At 41.7% G+C, this 21,617-nt stretch overlaps 1 protein-coding gene and 1 long non-coding RNA gene across 2 annotated transcripts in view; one reads left to right on the plus strand and one right to left on the minus strand.

The window, feature by feature from the left end:
* The window catches only part of LOC119565820, a 109,918-nt gene that overhangs the window by 86,793 nt on the left and 1,508 nt on the right, over nt 1–21,617 (minus strand). The gene's annotated exons all lie outside the window — the stretch shown is intronic.
* Nucleotides 1–21,617, plus strand: part of VIT (vitrin) — an 83,110-nt gene that overhangs the window by 14,504 nt on the left and 46,989 nt on the right. The window contains exons 2-6 of the mRNA XM_027820464.3: nt 7,093–7,161; nt 10,899–10,964; nt 11,953–12,109; nt 14,613–14,746; nt 19,158–19,235. Of these exons, the coding sequence (XP_027676265.2) occupies nt 7,131–7,161; nt 10,899–10,964; nt 11,953–12,109; nt 14,613–14,746; nt 19,158–19,235 (466 nt within the window). The 5' untranslated portion in view covers nt 7,093–7,130. The remainder of the gene's footprint in view (nt 1–7,092; nt 7,162–10,898; nt 10,965–11,952; nt 12,110–14,612; nt 14,747–19,157; nt 19,236–21,617) is intronic.

Genomic DNA, 21,617 nt, shown 5'->3' on the forward strand with positions numbered 1-21,617 from the left:
GCAGGGTCTACATGGGGCAATTAGAGCACATATTAAAATGTTCTACAATTCGCCCCCCCGTAGACCAGACTGCAAGGGCCATGGAGACAAGCCCTGAAGTGATGAGGGTACAATGAGATCCAGTACTGTATTGTAGAGTAAGGCAATGGTTCTCAAAGCCGGGCCGCTGCTTGTTCAGGGAAAGCCCCTGGCGGGCCGGACCGGTTTGTTTACCTGCCGCGTCCGCAGGTTGGGCCGATCGCGGCTCCCACTGGCCGTGGTTCGCCGCTCCAGGCCAATGGGGGCTGCGGGAAGTGGCGCGGGCCAAGGGACGTGCTGGTCGCCCTTCCCGCAGCCCCCATTGGCCTGGAGTGGCGACCTGCGGCCAGTGGGAGCCGCGATCGGCTGAACCTGTGGACGCGGCAGGTAAACAAACCGGTCCGGCGCGCCAGGGGCTTTCCCTGAAAAAGCAGCGGACCGGCTTTGAGAACCACTGGAGTAAGACATTTCTCTGCTTTACCTTCCACCGTCAGTAAAGTGGGGATGATGATACTGACTCTCCTTCGTAAAGTATTCTGAGAACTATGGCTAAAAAGCCTAACATAAGTGCTAACTATTAATTAATTAATTAATTATTAGTATGTCTGGCTGCTATGAAGATTCTGAAAAGTCCTAAACACATTTCCCTAATTAAAAGTTAAATGAGGAAGTCAAGAAATGTCTGTATACTATTTACACAGCAAACCTTAATGAAAATGAATGAAAAATGTATTGGATAAATAGAATTTTCTTATGTGTCAGAACATGTAATCTATTCATATCAGGAATAATATGCTCTAGTCAAAAGTGAGACTATGTTATGCTTTTTACTGGGTTAGATATCAGACACTCACATCATGGGGATCAGCATGGTGTACATGATAAAAGCATCTGAGAGTTGAGTGTAATTTACACAAACTGTAATTTGACAGAAGCATAATCATATATTTTAAGATTTGTTTTTATGTTTTGAAGAAGTTCATTGCATTAAGCATCCACTTGGTGCCCCGCATCAAATTGCTGAAGGCCAGATGTTGTAACCAGCTGTGCTAAAATAAATGGTATCAGTGAAATAACTGTAGAATGTGACCACTTACTGTTAAATTTGTAATTACATCTTTGGGAGTTTTTGTGAGCAGGCTGTCCACAGTAAGAGATCAGATTACTTATATTGTACATCTGAAATGTACAAGACCAAAATAACTTGTCAAAAAATATGATGTTTGGGGAAAAGTGAAAAAGATGGAGGTCAAAACTAGTCCTCCAGGAATAATATTTAACATCAGAAGAGAATGAAGGAAACTAGGTGAGGAATATTTTAGGTGTCTTGGATTCAAACCAAAAGGGTAAAATAATTTTGATGCATAAACCTTTGTTTTTCATACAAAAGTCAAAATTTGCATACCCACATGAGTGATTTCATATGCTCAGGAAAGACAAAATGCAGCGTACAAAATGTAATCCTATAAATGGGGCTTATTATGGAGAAATACAAAGCATAGTCTCAATGTTCATGCTAAGAACTGATGCAAAGGAGAAACCTTTTCTAAATTTGTAACTGTTGAATTGAGAGCAACATAGAGATTTTAACACTATCATGCAGTATTTTCCTCCATGCTCTAAAGAAAAAAAAAAAAAGTCTTGCAAATAGGACCTGAATCTGCAATTGGATCCACATAGGCTCAAGTGGGCCACCCATACTGGGTAGATTGCACGATCAGAGCCTCTACCCCAGGAAAGAGAAAGAAAAATCACTCTCTTATTTTGGGTTTTAGTGCTCTTTAAATTGATGTAGATTCCATGCCAGTAAGCACTCCAAACAACCTAAGGCCTGGTGTATACTTAAAAGTTTTGCCGGCATAGGAAAAAAAGTAAAAAAAGTCCTTTTGCTGGTGTAGCTCATTTCACTTGGAAACTTGTGTAAGCTACACTAGCAAAACGTTTTTGGTTTTTTGCCTGTATAAACTGAACCTACACTAGCAGAGTTTGCCAATTTAGATATACAGATACAGTGATCCCAGCAAACATTTTAAGTACAGACAATGTCTTCCAGCTGGTCTGAGCAGGCAAAAAAAATTACCTTTTTTGAAGGAGTCTTGTTGCAAGTAAATAGGTCTAGTGAATTTTGTTACTGGATGGCCTTTAAATCTGAACTCCCCACAGTTTACTTGCTTTCCTTCAGCAGAAAATTCAAAATGTTCTAGAAAAGAATGTTGTTGCCAGTTGAACACGTATCTATTCTGACTCTCCAGTTTGCAGCAGAGTGCTGCAGGGGCTGCCAGCCTTGGGGAACAGCAGAACCTTTGTCAGTGTTTTGAGAGTTCTTGTAAATCTTAAAAGTACAAACCCCGGAGTATAGTCCCAGTTCCATGGGAGACAATGATTTCTGCTCCACCCCGTGCCCACCAGCTTCACAAACACCGCATATCTGAACTGGAAATCCTCCCCCCAGCCACCACCCCCGACATTCAAACAGAGAAAGAGAGAGCAAAATCCATCACATGGGACAGCAAAACCTTCTGATCTAAATCAATAAGGGCTAGAAAACTGTACACACAACTATTCCTAAATCATTTATCACGGTGAATATCTTGGAACCCTAGCTTTATCAAAACTTATTTTACACTGTAACAGAGGGAATAAATGAGCTGTGAAAAACAAAAAAGCATTACCATTCTAGCCAGATTTCTTTATCTTTAACTCAAACTATGCTTGGCTATTCACTGACTCTAGCATTTTATCAGACCAGACAATCAAGTCTTCTCAACACAAAAAAACCCCCCAAATATAGGAGTTTGCCCATATGCCAACTTCAGCTTTTGCTAATAAAGGTTTATCGTTCCATACATATTCTAACTTCACTAAAATACAAAATGATATCTAATCCTGACTGGACAAGCACCTATGGACACCCGCAACTCCCTGTGAATTTTGGCCTAAATTCCCACCAGTGGTTTTAAGTGCTTCAGTTTTTAAGTGCCCAACTTAAGATCACTTCTGAAAAATCAGAATGTTTGAGCCAAAGTCAGTATCAACTTCTAAAACAAGTTTGGCTATAATAGCATTTAATGGTGCGCCAGCGGGGGATCAACAGGTACTTCTACTGGGACTAGATTGAAGGGATGGAATGACAAGTTCTGCTATGAGGGTAGGAAGAGCTATTGCCTCGGTATCTTGCTGTTGATGGATTTGGAAGGATTGATTTGGTGTTGGATCAAGATGTGACTGGGTTAAGAACTGATCTGGGCTTCTCTTAAGTCTCACCATGCTGGAACTCACTGTGATTTCTATTTCCTTTGACAGATTCACTGTAGAAGTATGAACAATATTCTGAATGGTTAGGAAGTGTACTATGCAGTGGCAGACTTAAGAGGCACAGCATGGGCAGCAATTGAGCAGCATGAAGTCCAATGGTCACATGTCCTTAGGCTTTTTTTAAAAGATAAAATTCAAAAAACCCACCCCCAATTAAACAGACATCACGGCCTCAACAAAAATAGCATCCACCCAAACTGCGTCGACTTGTGTATTTCCAGTTATTGGAACCTCACACCACACTCACACTTTTCCCTGTCAAATTTGTTCTATGATGCTGTTGCTGTCTCATCTCTCTCAATCGCAAGGAGTGCAAGGTCACTCAGCCATGTCTATTGTCATGTTGAATGCTTGTAGATTTTCCATGTCTTAAAGAGCTCATTGCACGTTCAGCACTAGCCACTTTAATTGGTATGGTCAGGAAGAACTTCCATTTCCAGTAGATCATCATCAAGAGAGTTGGACACTGAAATTCAGATAGATCTGGACCCCAAGTGACAAAATGTACAGCGCTGTGTCCTTTGTAAAACCATACATCTTGAAAGACAGTCTCATGAACCAAGTCTAAAAAAATATGAATATTTGCATGTGATTTTAAGAACTTCCTCCTTTGACTCTTCTAAAGTTTTATTTTGAAGTTGCCAGGGATGGAGGAAACCAGAGAGTAGATACCTCTTGAAATCTCTCTCACATCAAAATTTTAGTTCTCCAAATATATTGTCTAAGACCTTGAAATATTTCCTTTGATGGTTATCCTTGGCTTCTAATACAGAATCATTTACAAATTCATCATCCATGTGGCGTACACATCTCTTAATGTAGCTTGATAGTTTGCATTTGCAAAACCCACTGCTTCCCACCTGTTCCAAGATTCTTTTACAATTTCCTCATACTTTTCTTCAGACGGGAGATTCCTGAACTCATTCACTTTGCTCTCAAATGTCTAGGGGACCTGGAACATGTCAATTTTCTTTTACTGAAGGATTCCAGAGGCTGCAACCATGCTAACTAAGATCCTATGCCACCATAACAGATTGAGGTAGAAGATCCAAGCCATCAAAGACAGGTTGCTTTATCAAAACAGGTATTGATACTATGACCTTTCGCAAACTGTACAGCTGCCACATGTGACTGCACATGTTGTTTACTCCTCCCCTGAACAGCATATTGTTCCAGTCACTGTTAACCATGTTGTTTTCCAAGTTTCCATATCCCCAAACAACAAAAATGTAACAGCATGCATAATCTGAAAGATATGAGTATGCTAAGCCATTTGACATGCAAATCTTCATGTGGTGCATTTTTAATTCTATCAAATGAAGATGGAAAATGGCAGTTTGTAGAGGGGGAAAGGAAACTGTCCTTTTGGCCCACCACTTTCAGTGGCTGGCAAGGACCAATCTGTAAAAGCATTCACAATTGCTCAAATGATAAAACTGAATCTTGAAAACAACTTTTATCAGATGGGAATATCAAATTTATTGCAGCAGGAAGACGGCTTTGGCCTGCTCCATTGTTGACCTGTTCATCTCCAGTGCCCTTGGTTTTGCTTCTTTCAAGTTCATTGATAGCATCTTTGGATATTTTTCTTTCTTTTCTTTTTTTGGTTGTAACATCATCTATGGGATCTTTGGCGTCATAGCTCATCTTCCATTGTGCTGGTTTCAAGCAAATTTCTCTGGAAATATATACTACAGGTGCAACTTCAGTGGACTGCACAAATTGTTTTCCTCACAAACCTTGACACAATAACAGATTCATGCTTGCTGAATTGAGAGGCAGCTCTTGACTTTCTACTTCAGACTGCAGGAGTTGATTAGGAAGTTTACAAAATGATAGTTTCTGGTCTTTGGAGGCAGTTTATAATAAATCTTTCTTTTCTTTTCTTTTTCTTTTCTTCTAAAACTGGACTTGTATTTGTATTGTTTTCATTTTCAGATATCTTCCAGTCTGAGAATAACTAAGTTGGAAGTATAGGCCTAAATAAAGTATATTTTTGTGCTGCTTCATATATCCTACAGTTGTGGGGATAATCCTAAAAAAAGTTGAATATAGAAGAGATAGGCAGAACTAGAGTGCGGCTGGCTGGGGAGAGTGCTGTGGGGCTGGGAAGAGGCCACAGCAGGCAGACACACATCTCTCAGTGTCCCACAGCAAGAGCAGGCTATGGAAACAAGCTACAATTGCCGACAGAAGTGCCTTCAGCACTGGAGCATGCCCAGTGGCTGTGACCGCTGCAGGATGGGTTAGGAAACTTCTACTGCCACCAGCCAGTGTTGGGCATGCTCAAATGCTGTAGGATTTTGTAAAGGCATTGCAGAAAAGGTGGGTGTAGGTCCCCTGGAACGCCTATAAAAGTGGAGGCTGATGGCCAGGGGCTGCGTTAGACACATGCAACCCCTGCAATTGCTTCAGCCCTGAGGCAGCCAGGGAGCTCCTTGCCAGGGTGACTGACTCAGTTACTTGGGAGGGTGGGGACCCAGAATCGAGTGGGGTCAGATGTTAATGGAATTTCTGGTGCAGCTGCTCAGGGTCCCATGCACTTGAAGGCTGAGGGCTGCTCAACCATACAACATATGACCAGTGGAGGTTGCTGCCATTATTTGTGGCGTAGTGGAACCTCCAGGAAGAAAAGTGTGCTGGTCCCTAGTGCCATTTGAATTTGCCCAGGGAGAGTGCCTCTAAAATGATGGCTCTACTATGAATTCTGATTGACGGGACCACCAATGGCAGACCATTTTGGTCAGAGGCCCCTCCTCCCTTCCCATTGTCTGGGCGAATTCAAATACTGACAGCAGGAACCAGCGTGATGCCCTTCTTAGAGACTGACTCTAGTTTGGAGGGGGAAAAAAACATTTCTTTTGCATTAATCAGATACCAATGGAATGATAATTATGAATATGAAATATAATGCTCTAAGAATTTCAAGCTCCCTACAGCTTAGTGTATGGCCATATCTGGTGCCTTGCCCATCTGACTGGGAGCTTAAATTCACATTTTTTACTTTCAGCGATACCAGTGTGCTCAGACTCTGATTATAGGATTCTCACATTTTACCACCATCAGCTGTTGTTCAATCTCAGGCCTAGGGGTTTTTATCTAGTGATAGAAATCTTCAAAAGTTCCTATGTGAGTATGATTTGCATAAGGCTCCAAAAGTTCAGATTCCTGTCCAAACTTCTCAAGTCTGCAAAGGTAGGATAAGAAATCTCTTAGGAAGAGACACTCTCCCGATTCACGTTGTGATCAAAAACTAGAAATGAAAAACACTGCAGCACCTCAAAAAATCTGTCATGGATGTGCCGATTCATTCTATTAACAAGTGAGTTTTTTTTCCTGTGAGCTCTCCAAAAGGGAAATAAATCAACATTTATGACTGCAAGAGTATGTCAGCTTCTGTCATGGCCTCCTTTGCTGCTGGCATCAGAAATAAGTATCTAGAGTGAAATTCTGGCTGTATTGAAGTAAATGGCAAAACTCCCATTTACCTGAAAAGATTCCAGGAGTGAAATCCTGGCCCCATTCATCAAACTCAAATTAGTTTACTTGCTATAGCACTCTCTATTAGCATATTTCAAGTCTTTATAACGCATACCTCTTCCGTAAGAAGAGGATTCAGGATGCTAGGACTTCAGAGGGCTAAGGGGTAGTGCGCAGAACTACCTCCTCATCCCCATCCCTCTCCCCCTCCTCGCCCCCACTAGTCAATATACTACCTCTGAATGCAATGTGACAGTGTTATTTTGTTTTCTTTTCTAGTGCACTTTACTGAACCTGCTGATTTTGTTGTTCTTGCCATGAAGGCATCAATCATTGCAGCCTTCTTTGGTAAGTAAGTATAGACTACACAAATACACATACAAACATTGTCTAGGACTGGGTCAATGACTCTGGGAAAGCGTCCATGTCATATGAACAATGCAGATCTGAATGATGCAGACATTTTGGGTTCCGTAGTGAATGCCAGAAATGTTTGCTAAGAAAGGCACTCTCCTGGGGAAAGAGGTATCTGAGTTCTGGATAAAATTACAACGTCATGGAAAAACTTTCAAAGATGACTGAAAGACCTGGAAGGGACACTTTCGTTCTCCAATCCAAGTCAATGGCTAGCGGCTTCCTGTGTTTATTTAGGTCTGCCACAGGTAGTTGGGCTCCCAGTAGAAGATGTAGGAGGACCTTGAGCAGCTATATTCAATCCTGGTTACCCCAGTTTCTTGATTTCCCCACCCAAAACAATTACATTAATCACATGGACTGATCATTAGACTGCACATGGGCTGCAATAATTACAGTAGACTGCACAATTATGCCATGTCTAAATCTTAAAAGCCTCCTCCAAGGAAGAACAATGTGTATTTCATTCTGCGAAGATCTTCTTTTATGTTTTTTTTTCCTGAGTCCAAAGAGGATGCAGGACCTTTCACATGATCAAGATGATATTCAGGGAAAAGGGCTGGAAATATACCTTGCCATCGTGTGTAGGGTGTTATGCAGGAGAGACCTGCTCCTTTAGAGAGCGCGTAGCGGCTCCAAGACCTTACACGAACAATCTGGGTTTGGCTGAATGGATCAAACATGATTTTTTTTTTGGTGTGTTTTAGTTACAAGTTTCTCTTTGATAGAATCCGCCCATCATCTTGCCTAGCTGCATTCTCCATCACTAACTGTGGTACTGCCCTAAGTGGGAACTGTCAAGGATGGTTGGATACTCCGGGTTAGCTATATTTTCCCCTTCATTTTAATCTGCTCAGTTCAGTCTGCCACAAGGCAAGAGACCAAGGGCTTGATTATTTTCTCTAGACCAAGGTCTGCCCTAATACTACATGTAACCCAGCTGAACTCACTGACATGACATGAGGGGTCAGTCAGGGCAGAATTTGGTCCTTTCTTTTTGATGGGTTCTATTTTTAAAAAATGGAAGAGCCTTTTGTCCCCAGTTGTGCCTCCCATTGTCCCCACTGACAATTCCACTTCTCTCAAGTAACAGAGTCACCAAGCTTTGTTTGGAATGCCTGCCATTTGAAGTAAGTGGCACTCATACTCAACTTACATAGTGTGGCATGGAGGCAGGGCACTGCTCCCTCCTTTGAACAAGTTCCAAGAGCTATTAAGTCCATGCACTTGCTGGAAGAAATCTGTAGCAATTTAGGGATGGGAAGGGAGGAATAAGATTGCTATGGCACACTCCAGTCAGGATTAAATTTAAACATATTATTATAGTGTCCGTTCACACAGCATGGGGAATTCTAATCCTCTCTAAAGTAGAAGAGGAGTTAAACTGAATGGTTATGTATTAGGTTATTGAAGAAAGAGTAGAAAATGTTCTCACTGTCAGTGCGTAATGTGGAGTTCTGACTGCAGTGCCACAGAAAAGTGGGACAGTTCCTCTACAACTGGGAGCAGATTCTTCATCCCACATGAGCTAAATTCTGATGCAGTGGAGTGGGGGGAGGGAAGAGAATACTGCAGGGAGCTGGTTGCTGCTCCCTGATCTTCAGCCATCCAGCCCCATGTAAATTAAAGCTGGACATGCAGCCTCCTGAATCCATCCCTGAAATGAAAAGGATTAGATATGATCCACAGTCTAAGCAGATTTATACCCAACCCACAGGCAATATTACCTCCTCTGCAAGAACTCCTCAAAAGGAAAGGTACCTGATACAGAAGCAAAACACAAGAATAAGCACCCACCAGAGAAGCAACCGTCCATGACAGTTCCCACTTAGGGCAGTACCACAGTTAGTGATGGAAAATGCAGCTAGGCAAGATGGTGGGCGGATTCTATCAAAGAGAAACTTGTAACTAAAACACACCAAAAAAAAAATAATCATGTTTGATCCATTCAGCCAAACCCAGATTGTTCGTGTAAGGTCGTGTAAGCGCTACGCGCTCTCTAAAAGATCTATATGTACCTTAAATAAAAAAAACTAAGTGCAGATATCTAAGCCTCTGGATTAGGAGACCTATTAGACCAAATTACTAAACATGCATTTCTAAACTCTACATACAGAAGAGTCTCAGGTAGCCCTGTGTAACAACAGTAGAGGTGTGGATTACACAGAATTTGGAAATAAATATCTAGCTATATGCTCCCCTCCACTGTGAAATAAAGTCAGAGGCAAAACTTCAACAGACCTGTGGAAAATGGGGAATGAGGCCACATGGAGGGGAAGGCTACATGGCATGCTACTCTTCATAATGTGCAGCTACATGCAATGAGCATCCTACAGTACATGACAAAATCTTCAAGTGGCTCCATGTAGCATAATTCCCATCTAAAGATTTGCAGTTTACAAAACAATGCACACTGTAAGTTACTGCTGTGCAAAGCAGCAGTTAATGTCCCTGCTAGCATCATGGTGACTCTTCCCGTCTACATGCACACAGTCACAGTGGAGTACCACTGACTGGATGAGGCATGAAGCACCACACTGCCATTGCTGGGGAAGGATGTGGATGAGAAGTTGCAACAAGTGTATGTCCAGCAATCCACTAAATATTTCTGTGGAGCCTTGGACTCAGTGTATTCAACAGATCGTGCCCCCCAGCCCAATCAGATCCACAGCACTGTCAGGTCTGTCCCAGGCAGGGGAGAAGAGCATGAATCTGTGCGTTTAAACACACTCAAGGATCTTGAAAAGCACATTCAACTTCTGTGTATTTCTAGCCACAAAAGGCAAGGAACAAGGTCCTAAATCAGACTGTGAACAACTGCAAATACATATGGGACTCAGGAGGGTGAGCATGTTTGTAATGCAGGTTAATGCACAATATAGTACCTATAACAAGTCCAGAAAATTTAACATTTTTGTATGACCATTAATTAGCAGACAGCCCTATAATGGTAAGTGAGATCTACCTGTCACCACCATATAGTTAACTCCCACATTAAAAAAAAACAAAAGCATTGAAATAGTTAAACTATAAACCTCAGCCTCTGGTGATACATTAACTGTAGGAGAATAGTAATTGCCAAACCAAATCAGGTCAGTGGTCCATCTAGTCTAGCAGCCTGTCTCCATCCGAGCCCAATACCACCTGCTTGGGCACTAAAACTTTCATCTGTGCTGTGTTAAGGAATAACCTGCGTATAGGGGAAGTTTCTTCCTAGCCAACCCCTCCCTAATCCCTCAGTTAATTGTTGGTTTGTGCAGCCATAAGGCATGAGGTTTTCTATCCCTAACGTTATTTATTTTATTTTATATACTAGTGGGTGCTCTCATTACTCATGAAAATGTCTAATCCTTTCTTGAGCCTGTTAAGCTCTTGGACTCAACTGCATCTTTTGGTAGTGAATTCCCGCAAGTTAATTATGTATTATGTGAAAATGTAAGTGTTCCAACAGCCAGTCAATCTCTACTTCCCTGCAAACAAACAAACACACACCACTGAAATATGTCTTTTCAAACAGAATTCTACTTGTTTCTGGAAAAATGTTAATTTCATTTTTTAAAACGGGTTGATTAATAATAAATCTGAGCTGCAGAAAATCCAGGCACAGAGGCATGTGCTGAAAGATGCTGGCAGTTGCCTGTTTACCTGACATTGTATTTTCTTTGTCTTAGCTTTGTTTCTGACTTGTACATATGCAACTAAAGAAGCTACAAAGAAGAACAAAAAGGCTAAACTATGTAAGTAGTCTTAGCAGCATGCCTAATTGCTTCAAACAGGAATGTCCAGAAAAACAAACAAACGGAGTGAAGCTATGGCTATCTTCCGTCAACTCCTTGGCGCTTCTGTTAGGAACCATCAGGAAGATACAACAATACACAGCCCCTTTGTGTAAAACATATGCATCACATAATGAAATGTATATATCAAGTGAAATATATCTAATACAGCATATGGCATACTACATATAAATACTCAGATACCATAGTGAAGAGCCTGGTACAAAAGCCTAGGTAAGAGACATAAATATGTTGAAATACACACACTGGAAGGTGAAACCTGTGCATCTTAACCATTGGAAGGGGACATTATATAGGACTTCTAGCTACAATCCCAAAAGGACTTTTCTGTGCATTCAGTTTTGCTGCACTGGGTGAAATTCAAGCCTTCCACTAGGTTGTATAATCTAATTGGTGAAGAGCTTAAGTTTATATTTATATCCATTGTTTGCTGTGCATAGCAGTCAAACATTTTTAATGGTTTAAGGCAAGATCATAGCATTTTGCCACAGCCTTGCCTTGGTGGGTGAAACAGAACCATATTACCACAAGGGGAACACTGGCAGGCATTCTGCCTCAGGGATGCATACAACTCCCAGATCTCTCTTCTGCCCCTTTCCCCCATTGTATGACCACAATCTATCCCACAGTGATTAGAATCTTTTATATTACACTGGAGATTTCCTTGAGGGTCAGAAATGGCCATTGACTTCCTCGATCCAGCTTTTGTTACAACCCTACCCTTGTCATGTATTTATGACGTTACTTGCAAACACCTCTGGTGCCCTGAAGGCATTCACCCATATGCTCAAAGAGGGCAATGTTGTGAGTTACATGGTTACACAAACTAGATGACCTCCTGAGGTCCCTTCCAACCCTGATATTCTATGATTCTAACCACAACTATTGGAATATTAAATCTAACTTTTCAGATTTTTTGCATTCACAGATGTACCTGAGATAGACTGCGATATCAAAGCAGGGAAGATAATCAATCCAGAATTCATTGCAAAATGTCCACCGGGATGTCAAGACATAAAATACCGTGTTTATGGCACCGACATTTATGCTTCTTTTTCCAGTGTGTGCAGTGCTGCTATTCACAGGTCAGCAGCTTTAAACTACTGAGACACTGCAATACAGAATTATAATTCCAGTATAGGGGGTCATTGGCTTTGCCCTAAACCCTGCCTGGTCTTTGCAGATTGGATTGTAGGCCACGATTCTTATAAAAAAAGAGTATAAGAGAGAGACAGTATTTGATGTGATGGGTCCAATCTGAGAGCGCTTGGCACCCAAAATGTCTACTGAAATCATTTGTTGTTCCCAGCTCTGCAACTGGCCTGCGGGGTGACCTTGAGCAAGGCACTTCACCTCTGTGCCTGTTTCCCCATCTCTAAAGTAGGAATAATGACACTTTGTTGCAGAGGGATTTGAGATCTACTGATGAAAAGCGCTGTAAGAGCTACACGTTAGTTATTACTGAGTGTGCTCAGCACCTTACAGGAGGTGCTCAGACTTTTCCAGATCACTCATTTATGGATAGCAAATGACTTTTGTTGCACTATTTTATACCATCAGACGTGTTCATGGTGTCACATAAATAATAATCTCACTAATAATGTGTAGGCACCATAGGTTATCATGTCTCTTGGTAGGACTCTTTTTAGTGATCCAATTTAAGCTAGAAAAAGACCCTGAAAACATCCACTGAAAGCATCTGCTCCAAACCAGGGGCACCTGTAGCCTCCCGGATCAATGGGTACACTATACTTAATTGCCAAGGGGGCTCCAACCACCTGAAGCATGACCTTCTACCCCAGCACCACAATCCTAATCCCAACCCAGTATGGAAGGGAGGGCTGGGGGAGTAGTAGTGGGGCGGGAGAGCAAGTCCATCCCATTCTCATCCTGTAGTGGTAGCTCCTGTCCCATGGGCTGGGCTCAGCTCCACAAATTGTGACCGGGCACTCAGGTTCAGCCCAGGGCTCATGACTCCCGCTCCCGGTTTCCCCTCCTCACCAGGCTGGGAGGAATGTACATTTGGCTGTTTTTGCACTCTGGGGTGCAACTGAACCCAACCCACACTAAAGCCATCCATGCTCCAAATACTGAGTGACATAAACATGGCACAGAAAAACCAGAATTGGTGAAAAGGTACTTTACAAACTGCCACACCAAACTGCAAGCAATTCACTGGTGGAGTATAACATAAACTGAGAGAGACACACTGTGTGGATAAAAATCCTATGCATCTCTTTATTGTACCAGCTAGCTTTTATGTATATAGACCACTGCCATCTGCTGGCTGAAGTCATATGCATTCAGGTGTTTGTTATTGAATTGTCAAGTGACTAGCTTACAAAAAACAAATTCTTCCCTCAAAATACTTGTGTACAATTCCCATTGACTAAAATGGGAATTGTGCATGAATATCTAGGGGCAGACAGGTTTGAATTGTTTTTGACACAAACACAACATACTGATCGAGAATGTAGTTTCTCCTGTAGCTTAAATGGTAGAGGCCTATATTTTTGGAGCAGAAGGTCTCAGTTTTCTCTAGGTGCCATTTGTGTTTGGATTTGTTGACTATTCTGAAGTGTGTATGAAAGCTGTGAGTTTCCTTTCCTTCTATTGCCAGCAACAACTGAAATTATTCAAAGAGAATTGTAAAGCTCTAAGTTACTTTTCACCATTTGATGTTTCTCATTCCACTTAGCTTACACACTATAACTAGACTTCTCTGTTTACAGTAGCAGTCCCTTCTTGGTTTTCAAACTAATGCTTCAGTGTCTGGGTTGCAGAAGCTGAGACGTCTTACACATTAGGATTCATATAATGTCATCACGCATGGTGAACACTTTGTAGCATTCAGCACACACACAAGCTGCCATGTTTTCCACTGATTTCAGTGGTGTTTCTTTTGATTTACATCAGGGTGAGATCAGAATCAGGCACAACCAGATACAGGTAATACATGGCTGATTTCTTTCGAACAGGGAAAATTCTAATTTCTGTGAAATAAAGGGGGAAATTACCCTCCTATTTGTCAAAATTTAGTTTAGATTCTTGGGCCCTGAATCTCGTCCTACTTACATATCCATAAATCACAACTCTCAGAGTTAATGTACGTACCATGGTATAAAGGCAGTGAGATCTGACTCAAGCTCTAGAGTCTAGAATGTTAGAAGTTTTATGCTAAATCCTGCCTGACTTAAAAATCCAACTGAAGTCAACACGGTTGCACAAAGTAACTCAGGAAAGAGTTCTGCCCTTTTTTTCCTATAATTCTAGGGCTGGTACTTCAAGAGCCAGGGACATGTCTGACCAGCAGTGCCAGTTCAGAACAATGCCATCAGACACAATTAACTTCAGCCATATACTGACACTTGAGTCAGGTTAAAATACAAGACCCCTACGACAGCTGTAAGTGCATAAACACTTCTTAGCCGCAGACTTCTTCAAGTGGCTCCAAGGACTGTTGTAACCTCAACCATGTCATTTAAAATGAGAGAGAACACTTTCCTAACTCTTGGATAGTTGAACATTTTCTAAGTTTCTCTACCTCATTTCTGATATCATTTAACACTTCCCAACCCCGTTTTGTAGTGGTACTATTGACAACTCAGGAGGGAAGATCCTTGTTCAGAAAGTTGCTGGACAATCTGGTTACAGAGGGAGCTTCTCCAGTGGAATCCGATCCTTGTCCCTACCACGCTGGAGGGAGTCCTTCATTGTTTCAGGTACTACCCTCCTTCCTCCCACAAAAAAAAAAAAAATCTACAGAGCTAATTCAGTTATTATGTTACACTACCACACTTTAAAGTGACATGTACTCTATGCAAAGGACCTGGCCAGTTGAATGCATGACCAAAGCCCCATCACCCTGTTGTGTTGTTAAAAGCCCATCCAAATAAATGGTCACTCAGAGTAGACTGTATACCTTCATAATTTGATACCTCTGCTTTCTTACATGCTTTGATGTGCAGTGAAATAGATAACTGTGTTGACACAAAGTATCATCTGGGGCATCTGAGTTAGCACCCATTTAAATAGATGGGGTGGTTCACAATTCAGAGCTATTGTCTGCCTGAATTTGCAGAGAGCCTGAAACATCTGTTTCAGTTAAACTCACTCCATGCTTTGAAGCTTTTCTTCTTAACCATAAACAGCAAAAAACATTTTGCTGCAGTTATTGGCCACAGCAGGCAGTGCCAGGGCTCTTTATTAAAAGAAATACATATCCTAATTAAAAAAGATTACCAGTCCCATATCTCAAACCGTATTCAGTGAATTCTCTTCAAGTGACTGCTCTGATGAGGCAGCATCCTGTCTTAAGTGACCATTTCAACGTATCCTAAATGTATTAATTACAGTTCTGCTCCACCTCTAGGAAGCAGCCGATTTGTGTTGGTCCATTAAATTCTTTCTTAAGTCAGATTTTGTTGTCCTGAATTCCTCCCCCACCTCCATACCAACACTCTACAACAACTTACACTAACTTAGGGCTTGTCTTTCCACCCCTCTGGGCACATGCTACACTGTAAATTGTAGAACGCTCTGAAGTGCTGCGCTCTCACTGTCCCATGTAGATCCTGCTGACATGCTCCAATCTAAAAGGTTCCTAGTGCACGTTGATGTAGTCCTGTTTCAAACAGAACCACGTTAACATACACTAGGAATCTGTGAGAGCATGACACTTCAGAGCGCTCTACTGTTTACAGTGTGACACGTGCCCCAGAGGGGTGTAAAGACAAGCCCTGAGAGTCCCAAGACAAATTCAGAGGTGATGTGTAAATTAAGTCCCCTTACACTCACCTCTACCAATGCACAGAGAAGTCTAAGTTAGTACAGGAGGTGCTAACTTACGTTGTTTTATGTTGCTTCTGTATTAAACCTCCTGTCACACAAGCGTGCGATGGTGTGCACATTTCCACTGCTTGGCTAAGACAAGTAACCAGCTACTATTAGTTAACTACGAGTATTTCAGGCATACCTTGTGGAAAGATCAACACAGCACAAATGTATGAACAGCCATTCCCGAGAAATTCAAGTGAAGAAATATTTTTTCCTGTGAACAGCAAATAAGGGGTAGGAATATGATCAAACTGAGCTATCATTTGGAATTTGAATGAATGTTTGTGGATGCTCTTTTTGCGGCTTTTCTAACAGCCCAGCCCTGGCTCACATTTTAAGAGGATTTACTTTGGATAGTTGGGAATTTCCGGTCATGGCCGAATTGCCTCTGGTACTTGCTCTCTTCTAACAACCAGCAAATTCTAACTTTGGGCTGTAAAGGGAAAATAGGATTTCTTACCTGAATTGCTGCTCAGCTTCTACCCAGTGAGCTTTGGAGTCTCTCACAACAACACCTCCTGGTTACTTAAACTCCATGGAATAGAGGGTGCAGAAGAAAGTTACAAACCTACGTAACAGAGATGGGAAGACTAGGTTCAACCCAGACTGGGTACACATAGGAATGATAACATTCAAATGCCTGGAATAAGGCCCCCAACCTGCCTGTGCTTAATTGTATGCACTGTGAGTAGCCTTACTGAAATCAGAGTTCAAGGCCAGATGGGACTACATCACAGGCCACTAAACTTCACTCAGTTATCTCTGCGTTGAATCCAATAACCTGGATTGGACTAAAGTATTACTGCAGTTCAGAGATTAAACTATAGCATGCCATGGGCAGAGAATAGGAGGGACTGAGGTACACCAATGCCCGAGGCCCCTGCAATGGCAGGGAATTGATTGGGTGAGTCAATGGGAGTAATCATAGTAGCTCATGCAGAAAGAGAGTTGTATTTAAAGGGAAGGGAGTCCTTACTGGGCCTTCTGAAACATGTGGTTTTCTTTGTGAGGAATTTAAAGGCTAAAAGATGGAGACTCATAACTCTTCATCTAGTTCTGCTTTAGTTGGCCTGTGGTTGGATGCAGACAAACCCCACTGGCAAAAAAAAGTTTACATTTGTTTGTGAATTATTAATTATAAGAAAAGAGATGCATAAAGACTAGAAATACAAAACACCAGAAAAGCCAGCTGAGGGATCTGACTCCAAGACAACTTTGACATCTGAGCTGAGAAATTGTCTATATACCAGCCAAGTTAGTTGTCAGCATATCAAGAGCATACATGGTATTGTATGGTGAAAGCGTGCTGACAGTTTGTTCCCAGATAGGAAACTTACCAGTTTAAATATCACAAACTATTGGGGTGAATAAGCATCTATACAAGAGACTGCAGAAGAGGAACAGTTAAGGGACCTGGCCTGAGAAGTGGTGTGACACAGGAGGAGTGGGGAACAAGCACAAGGCCTGGTCATCGGGATTGAAGTGGTGAGCACGCTAGGAGGTATGCAAATGGATTCGTATTCGTTTTCAAGCTCCAAAATGTCTTGGCACTCATGTGAATGACTCCATTCAGGTTAATGGGAGTTTTGTGGCTACTAGGTAAAGAAAAGAGAGTCCCAAATGTCTGAGTGTGCTAGTGACAAGTAAGTGGTGAGAGGATGGGGAAAATTTCACCTATGCACCTATTTTTCAAACATCCATATGTTCAACAATACTCAGGTTTTCAACCCATCTTTAACAGCAACCCCATCTTTTAACACATATTATGGTTATACAAACTCCGACGGATTTTGTGGCAGCTTTCTTGTCAGTGTAAGAGTAGCACGATTGCCAGACCAAGAATCAGCTCTCCATTTAGAGCAGCTCCCACAGATGCATGGAACACACATGGGACACAAACAGTTCTTTACCAAAGACGCCAGAGCTCACCGACTAGCCAGCCACACTGAGCAATTTAGCGTTAGCTGCACATTTGCAGACATTATTTAAATTACAAATCAGATGTAGCATCAGATATTAAGACAAGAGCTGACTTTCACACCAGTTGTACGTCAGTGTAACTTCCTCAACTTCAGTGAAGCGACTTCTGACTTACAGCAGTGTAAGTGAGCGCTGAAACTGACCCTCGCATCTTGCCATGTTTAGAAAGGGAACTTAAGCAAATTCACTTCATCATCTGGTGATTTTATTGGTTACAACAGCTCAGGCTTTCAAAGGAAATGGAATAAAGGGGCTGGAGTTGCTACGAAGAGATTGAACTGGGGAACAAAGGCAATGCTTCTCTGACTCAACTATTGTCCTTATATGGAGAAGGTTAGACTCACCTATCCTTACACCGGCATAAACCCCAGCAGGGGCCCCTGGCTGTAGAAAATCCACTAGGGGATGAGGCTCTGGCAGAACAAGACTGCCACACAACTCAAAAAGTAAAGGCTGGCACCATCTGACATGAGATGTTGCCTTGGTGATGCTGATTCAGTGCCTCTCCTCAGTAGCACCTACTGGCAGAGCTTTTATGGAAGTTAATGCTTAAGCAGAAACACCCCCTGTCATCCACACTGGTACATCACCTCTGTGGCACAGTTGCAGGGGAAGGGAAGAGAATTACTGTAGCTGGGGTAGGGAAATGCAAATCACATCCTTCTGTGCCAACTTTTCTGAATCTGGCCTATAGTATAGAGTGTCCTCTGGCTTCTCTAGTACTGTGAACGCAACAGCAGAAAAACTACTACTTAAGAGAAGTCCTCATAGCCACCTGTGTCAACAGAAATGCCATCTGGTGTGGCACTAGAAAGGTCTGTGGTTTAGAGCATAACTGAACTATGCCTCATTTTCAAGGGAAGGTACCCTCATTTTAGATCCAGATATAACTACCATATGTCCCAGCACACACACGGGATTCTCACTGTTATTATTGTAAATGACACATTAGAAATGATATATCATGAAACAGAGGTTTAAAAAAAAGTCATGTCATTAAAGAAAGGGATCCCATGTCATTCATTTAGAGCTTCTTGCATTAGTACTTCACTTGTTCCCCTTATTTAGATATTGACGTGTTTAGTGAAATGATTTTTAGACATTATCATGGAATCAAGGAGAACTGAGGGAATTACAGGGTTCATTACATTTGATGCAAATTTTGCCCTACGAGAACTTGAAATTCTTTGGATGTCAGCTTGTCATGTGAGTTATATTTTAGAATTAAACTGAGCTATTTACAGGACTGTTTTCCATTTCATTAAAAGGCTCCTAGGCCATACAGTTCTGAATCTGATATATTCTTTTCTTTTGCAGAAGGCAAACCAAAGAAAGGTGTGACATACCCATCAACTCTTGAATATTCTTCCTCAAAAAGCTCACCTGCTAAAGCAGGCAAGTAATTACAGTTGATGTTCCGTCATATTTTATACATATGTTCCATATATATATATGTATGTATGTATATTAGATGAGGGCATGGTATAAGGTTTTTATTGGTATGAGTCAGAAATAATGCCTCATCACTTGGTATTAACTCCCAAATTGGTGTTAATACTTTATACAAAACCATCACATGCTTTTCTCTAATATATGTGGCAACAATGCCAGAATTCTAGAACATTGTTACTTATTGCTATCTTTCCCCACAGACCTCTTTCCCCCAGTGTTTTTTCTTGCTTTAAGTCAGAGAATATGATTCTGTACCACTTGCATGAATGAGTTTTGGATTCCACCTGTGGTTAGGGGGTACACATTTCCCTTTTCGTCTGATGATATTTACTCATCCCTCTTTGGGTGATCAACTGCATGGATAATAATACATAAAAACCACAATAAGTATGTCAACTGACAACAGCCCCAGCCCTTTCAAAGAACTGCCAGCCTAATGCAGTAATGGGCACCTTCCCTATGGACACCTTTCTAACCTGCACTCTATTCTACGTCCCTGGTATAAAATCAGTTGAAATCAATGGACAGCCTCCCATCAACTTCAATGAGCTTTGGATCGGGTCTTATACCAGTTAATCTCTGGTATATTGACTATTGTTAATGTCTTTGTCACTAAAATGCAGTAGATATCTGCATCAGTGTAATGCACACAGGAGCCCCTGGGGTTGTAATAGAGGGCAGATCTATTGTTGATAAGCATATGAAAACAGTACTGAATGGCCCCAGCCCTAATCAGACATCCTATTTGGCCATCAGACGTGATTGACTGTGTGAAATGATGCCCTGGGTATACCCCTACCACTTTCTTATAGTGCTATGCACTTTTCTGTTAGTGATTCACAGCCTGCCAGTGTGATTTCTGAACCTTGATGAGGTTATCCACTACTATTTAGCAGTGCTACCATGTGGCTATTTTGTGGCTTCTCAATGAGTTCACGTGTTTATCGACATGTGGATTCTGGACACGCTCATGCTGGACAAATGTTTGTAGCTACTAGTGTTACCCAATTGCACATTATTGCATGAAAGTAAAATATGGGGGTTGTTATCCTCAAAGTCATGGGCTGGTTTTTTTGCACAATTACATAGTGACACTTGCATATTCTAGTTGCTTGTATTGCAAATATATAGCTCAAAATCCACGCACTTTGTTCTCAGCGCATGTTCACAGCACAAAAATAAGACTTTGTTTCTATCATTTCATAGACTACCAGGGTTGGAAGGGACCTCAGGAGGTCATCTAGTCCAACTGCCTGCTTTTTATTGGATCAATGAAGTGTCCTAGTTACAGAAATCTCAGGGCACATGTACAAATTTAACACAAGTGACTCGTAGCCTAAATTTTAAGCTGTATTGAGGCCCGGTTAGTTTACCCCTGGAACATTTTCAGCAGAGACTTTGCACCTACAAAGTGAGTTACATTTGCAAATCTAAGTATTTTTCACCTCTCAGTGACTGATTTGCATTCATAGTCAAATATTTACAGGTGCAAATGTTCAGGTTTGTGCCTGCAATTCAAACAGGCCACCCAAAAAAAAAAAGAAAGCACAACCTTCCCAGGCATATATTGTATGGGGACAAATCACACCCATGGAAGTGAGACCATGCTTTTGAAAATTTGTCTCCTTCCAGGAAAAGGAAAAGAAAACCAAAAGACTTACCCCAAATACACCCACTTATTGAGCCCCCTACCACAGCTGGGAACACCAGGGCAGGTACCATCACAGCCATGGGATAGGACTTTAAAGCCTCAATGGACTGCAATCAGTCTAACTCAAAATACTATTTCTGCGATTGGTGCTCTGATCACATCTCATACCAGAAATTAATCCGAGGAAGCCTCATCCAACCACTTCTCAATTACACGTCCAATATGTGAGTGACCTTGGCCATCAGCAAACCATGGATGGCAGAAAATGTATTGGCCATTGGTCTTCCATTAAACAGCATGAACTGGAAAAGATCCTGGCAAGTGATGTTGTGTGCTGTTGAGAGGAAAGCTCCAAGATGACCAAAGGGATTAATAACAATTCCTGTATCAAACCCAGTCTTTGATTAATCTTCCGACATGTTTCTCCTCAGCCCAATTCCACATGAACCAGAGAGCCCTGACCCCCCCCCCAAGGAGCACTCTTCCCACCAGACATCCATGTTCCCAGCCAAACTGTGCCTATCAAAGGAGCACAGCTGTGCCATTGATTTGTCACATTTGGGTTTCTGTAAAGGATACAGGATCCATCTTGTAACAGAAGGTTACCTCTTCCTTATCTGAGAAGTGCCAGTTTTACTCCAATTTAAGACATTACAGCCACTTTACATGACTAG

This window comes from Chelonia mydas, chromosome 3 (genome assembly GCF_015237465.2).
Source record: "Chelonia mydas isolate rCheMyd1 chromosome 3, rCheMyd1.pri.v2, whole genome shotgun sequence".
NCBI lineage: Eukaryota > Metazoa > Chordata > Testudines > Cheloniidae > Chelonia > Chelonia mydas.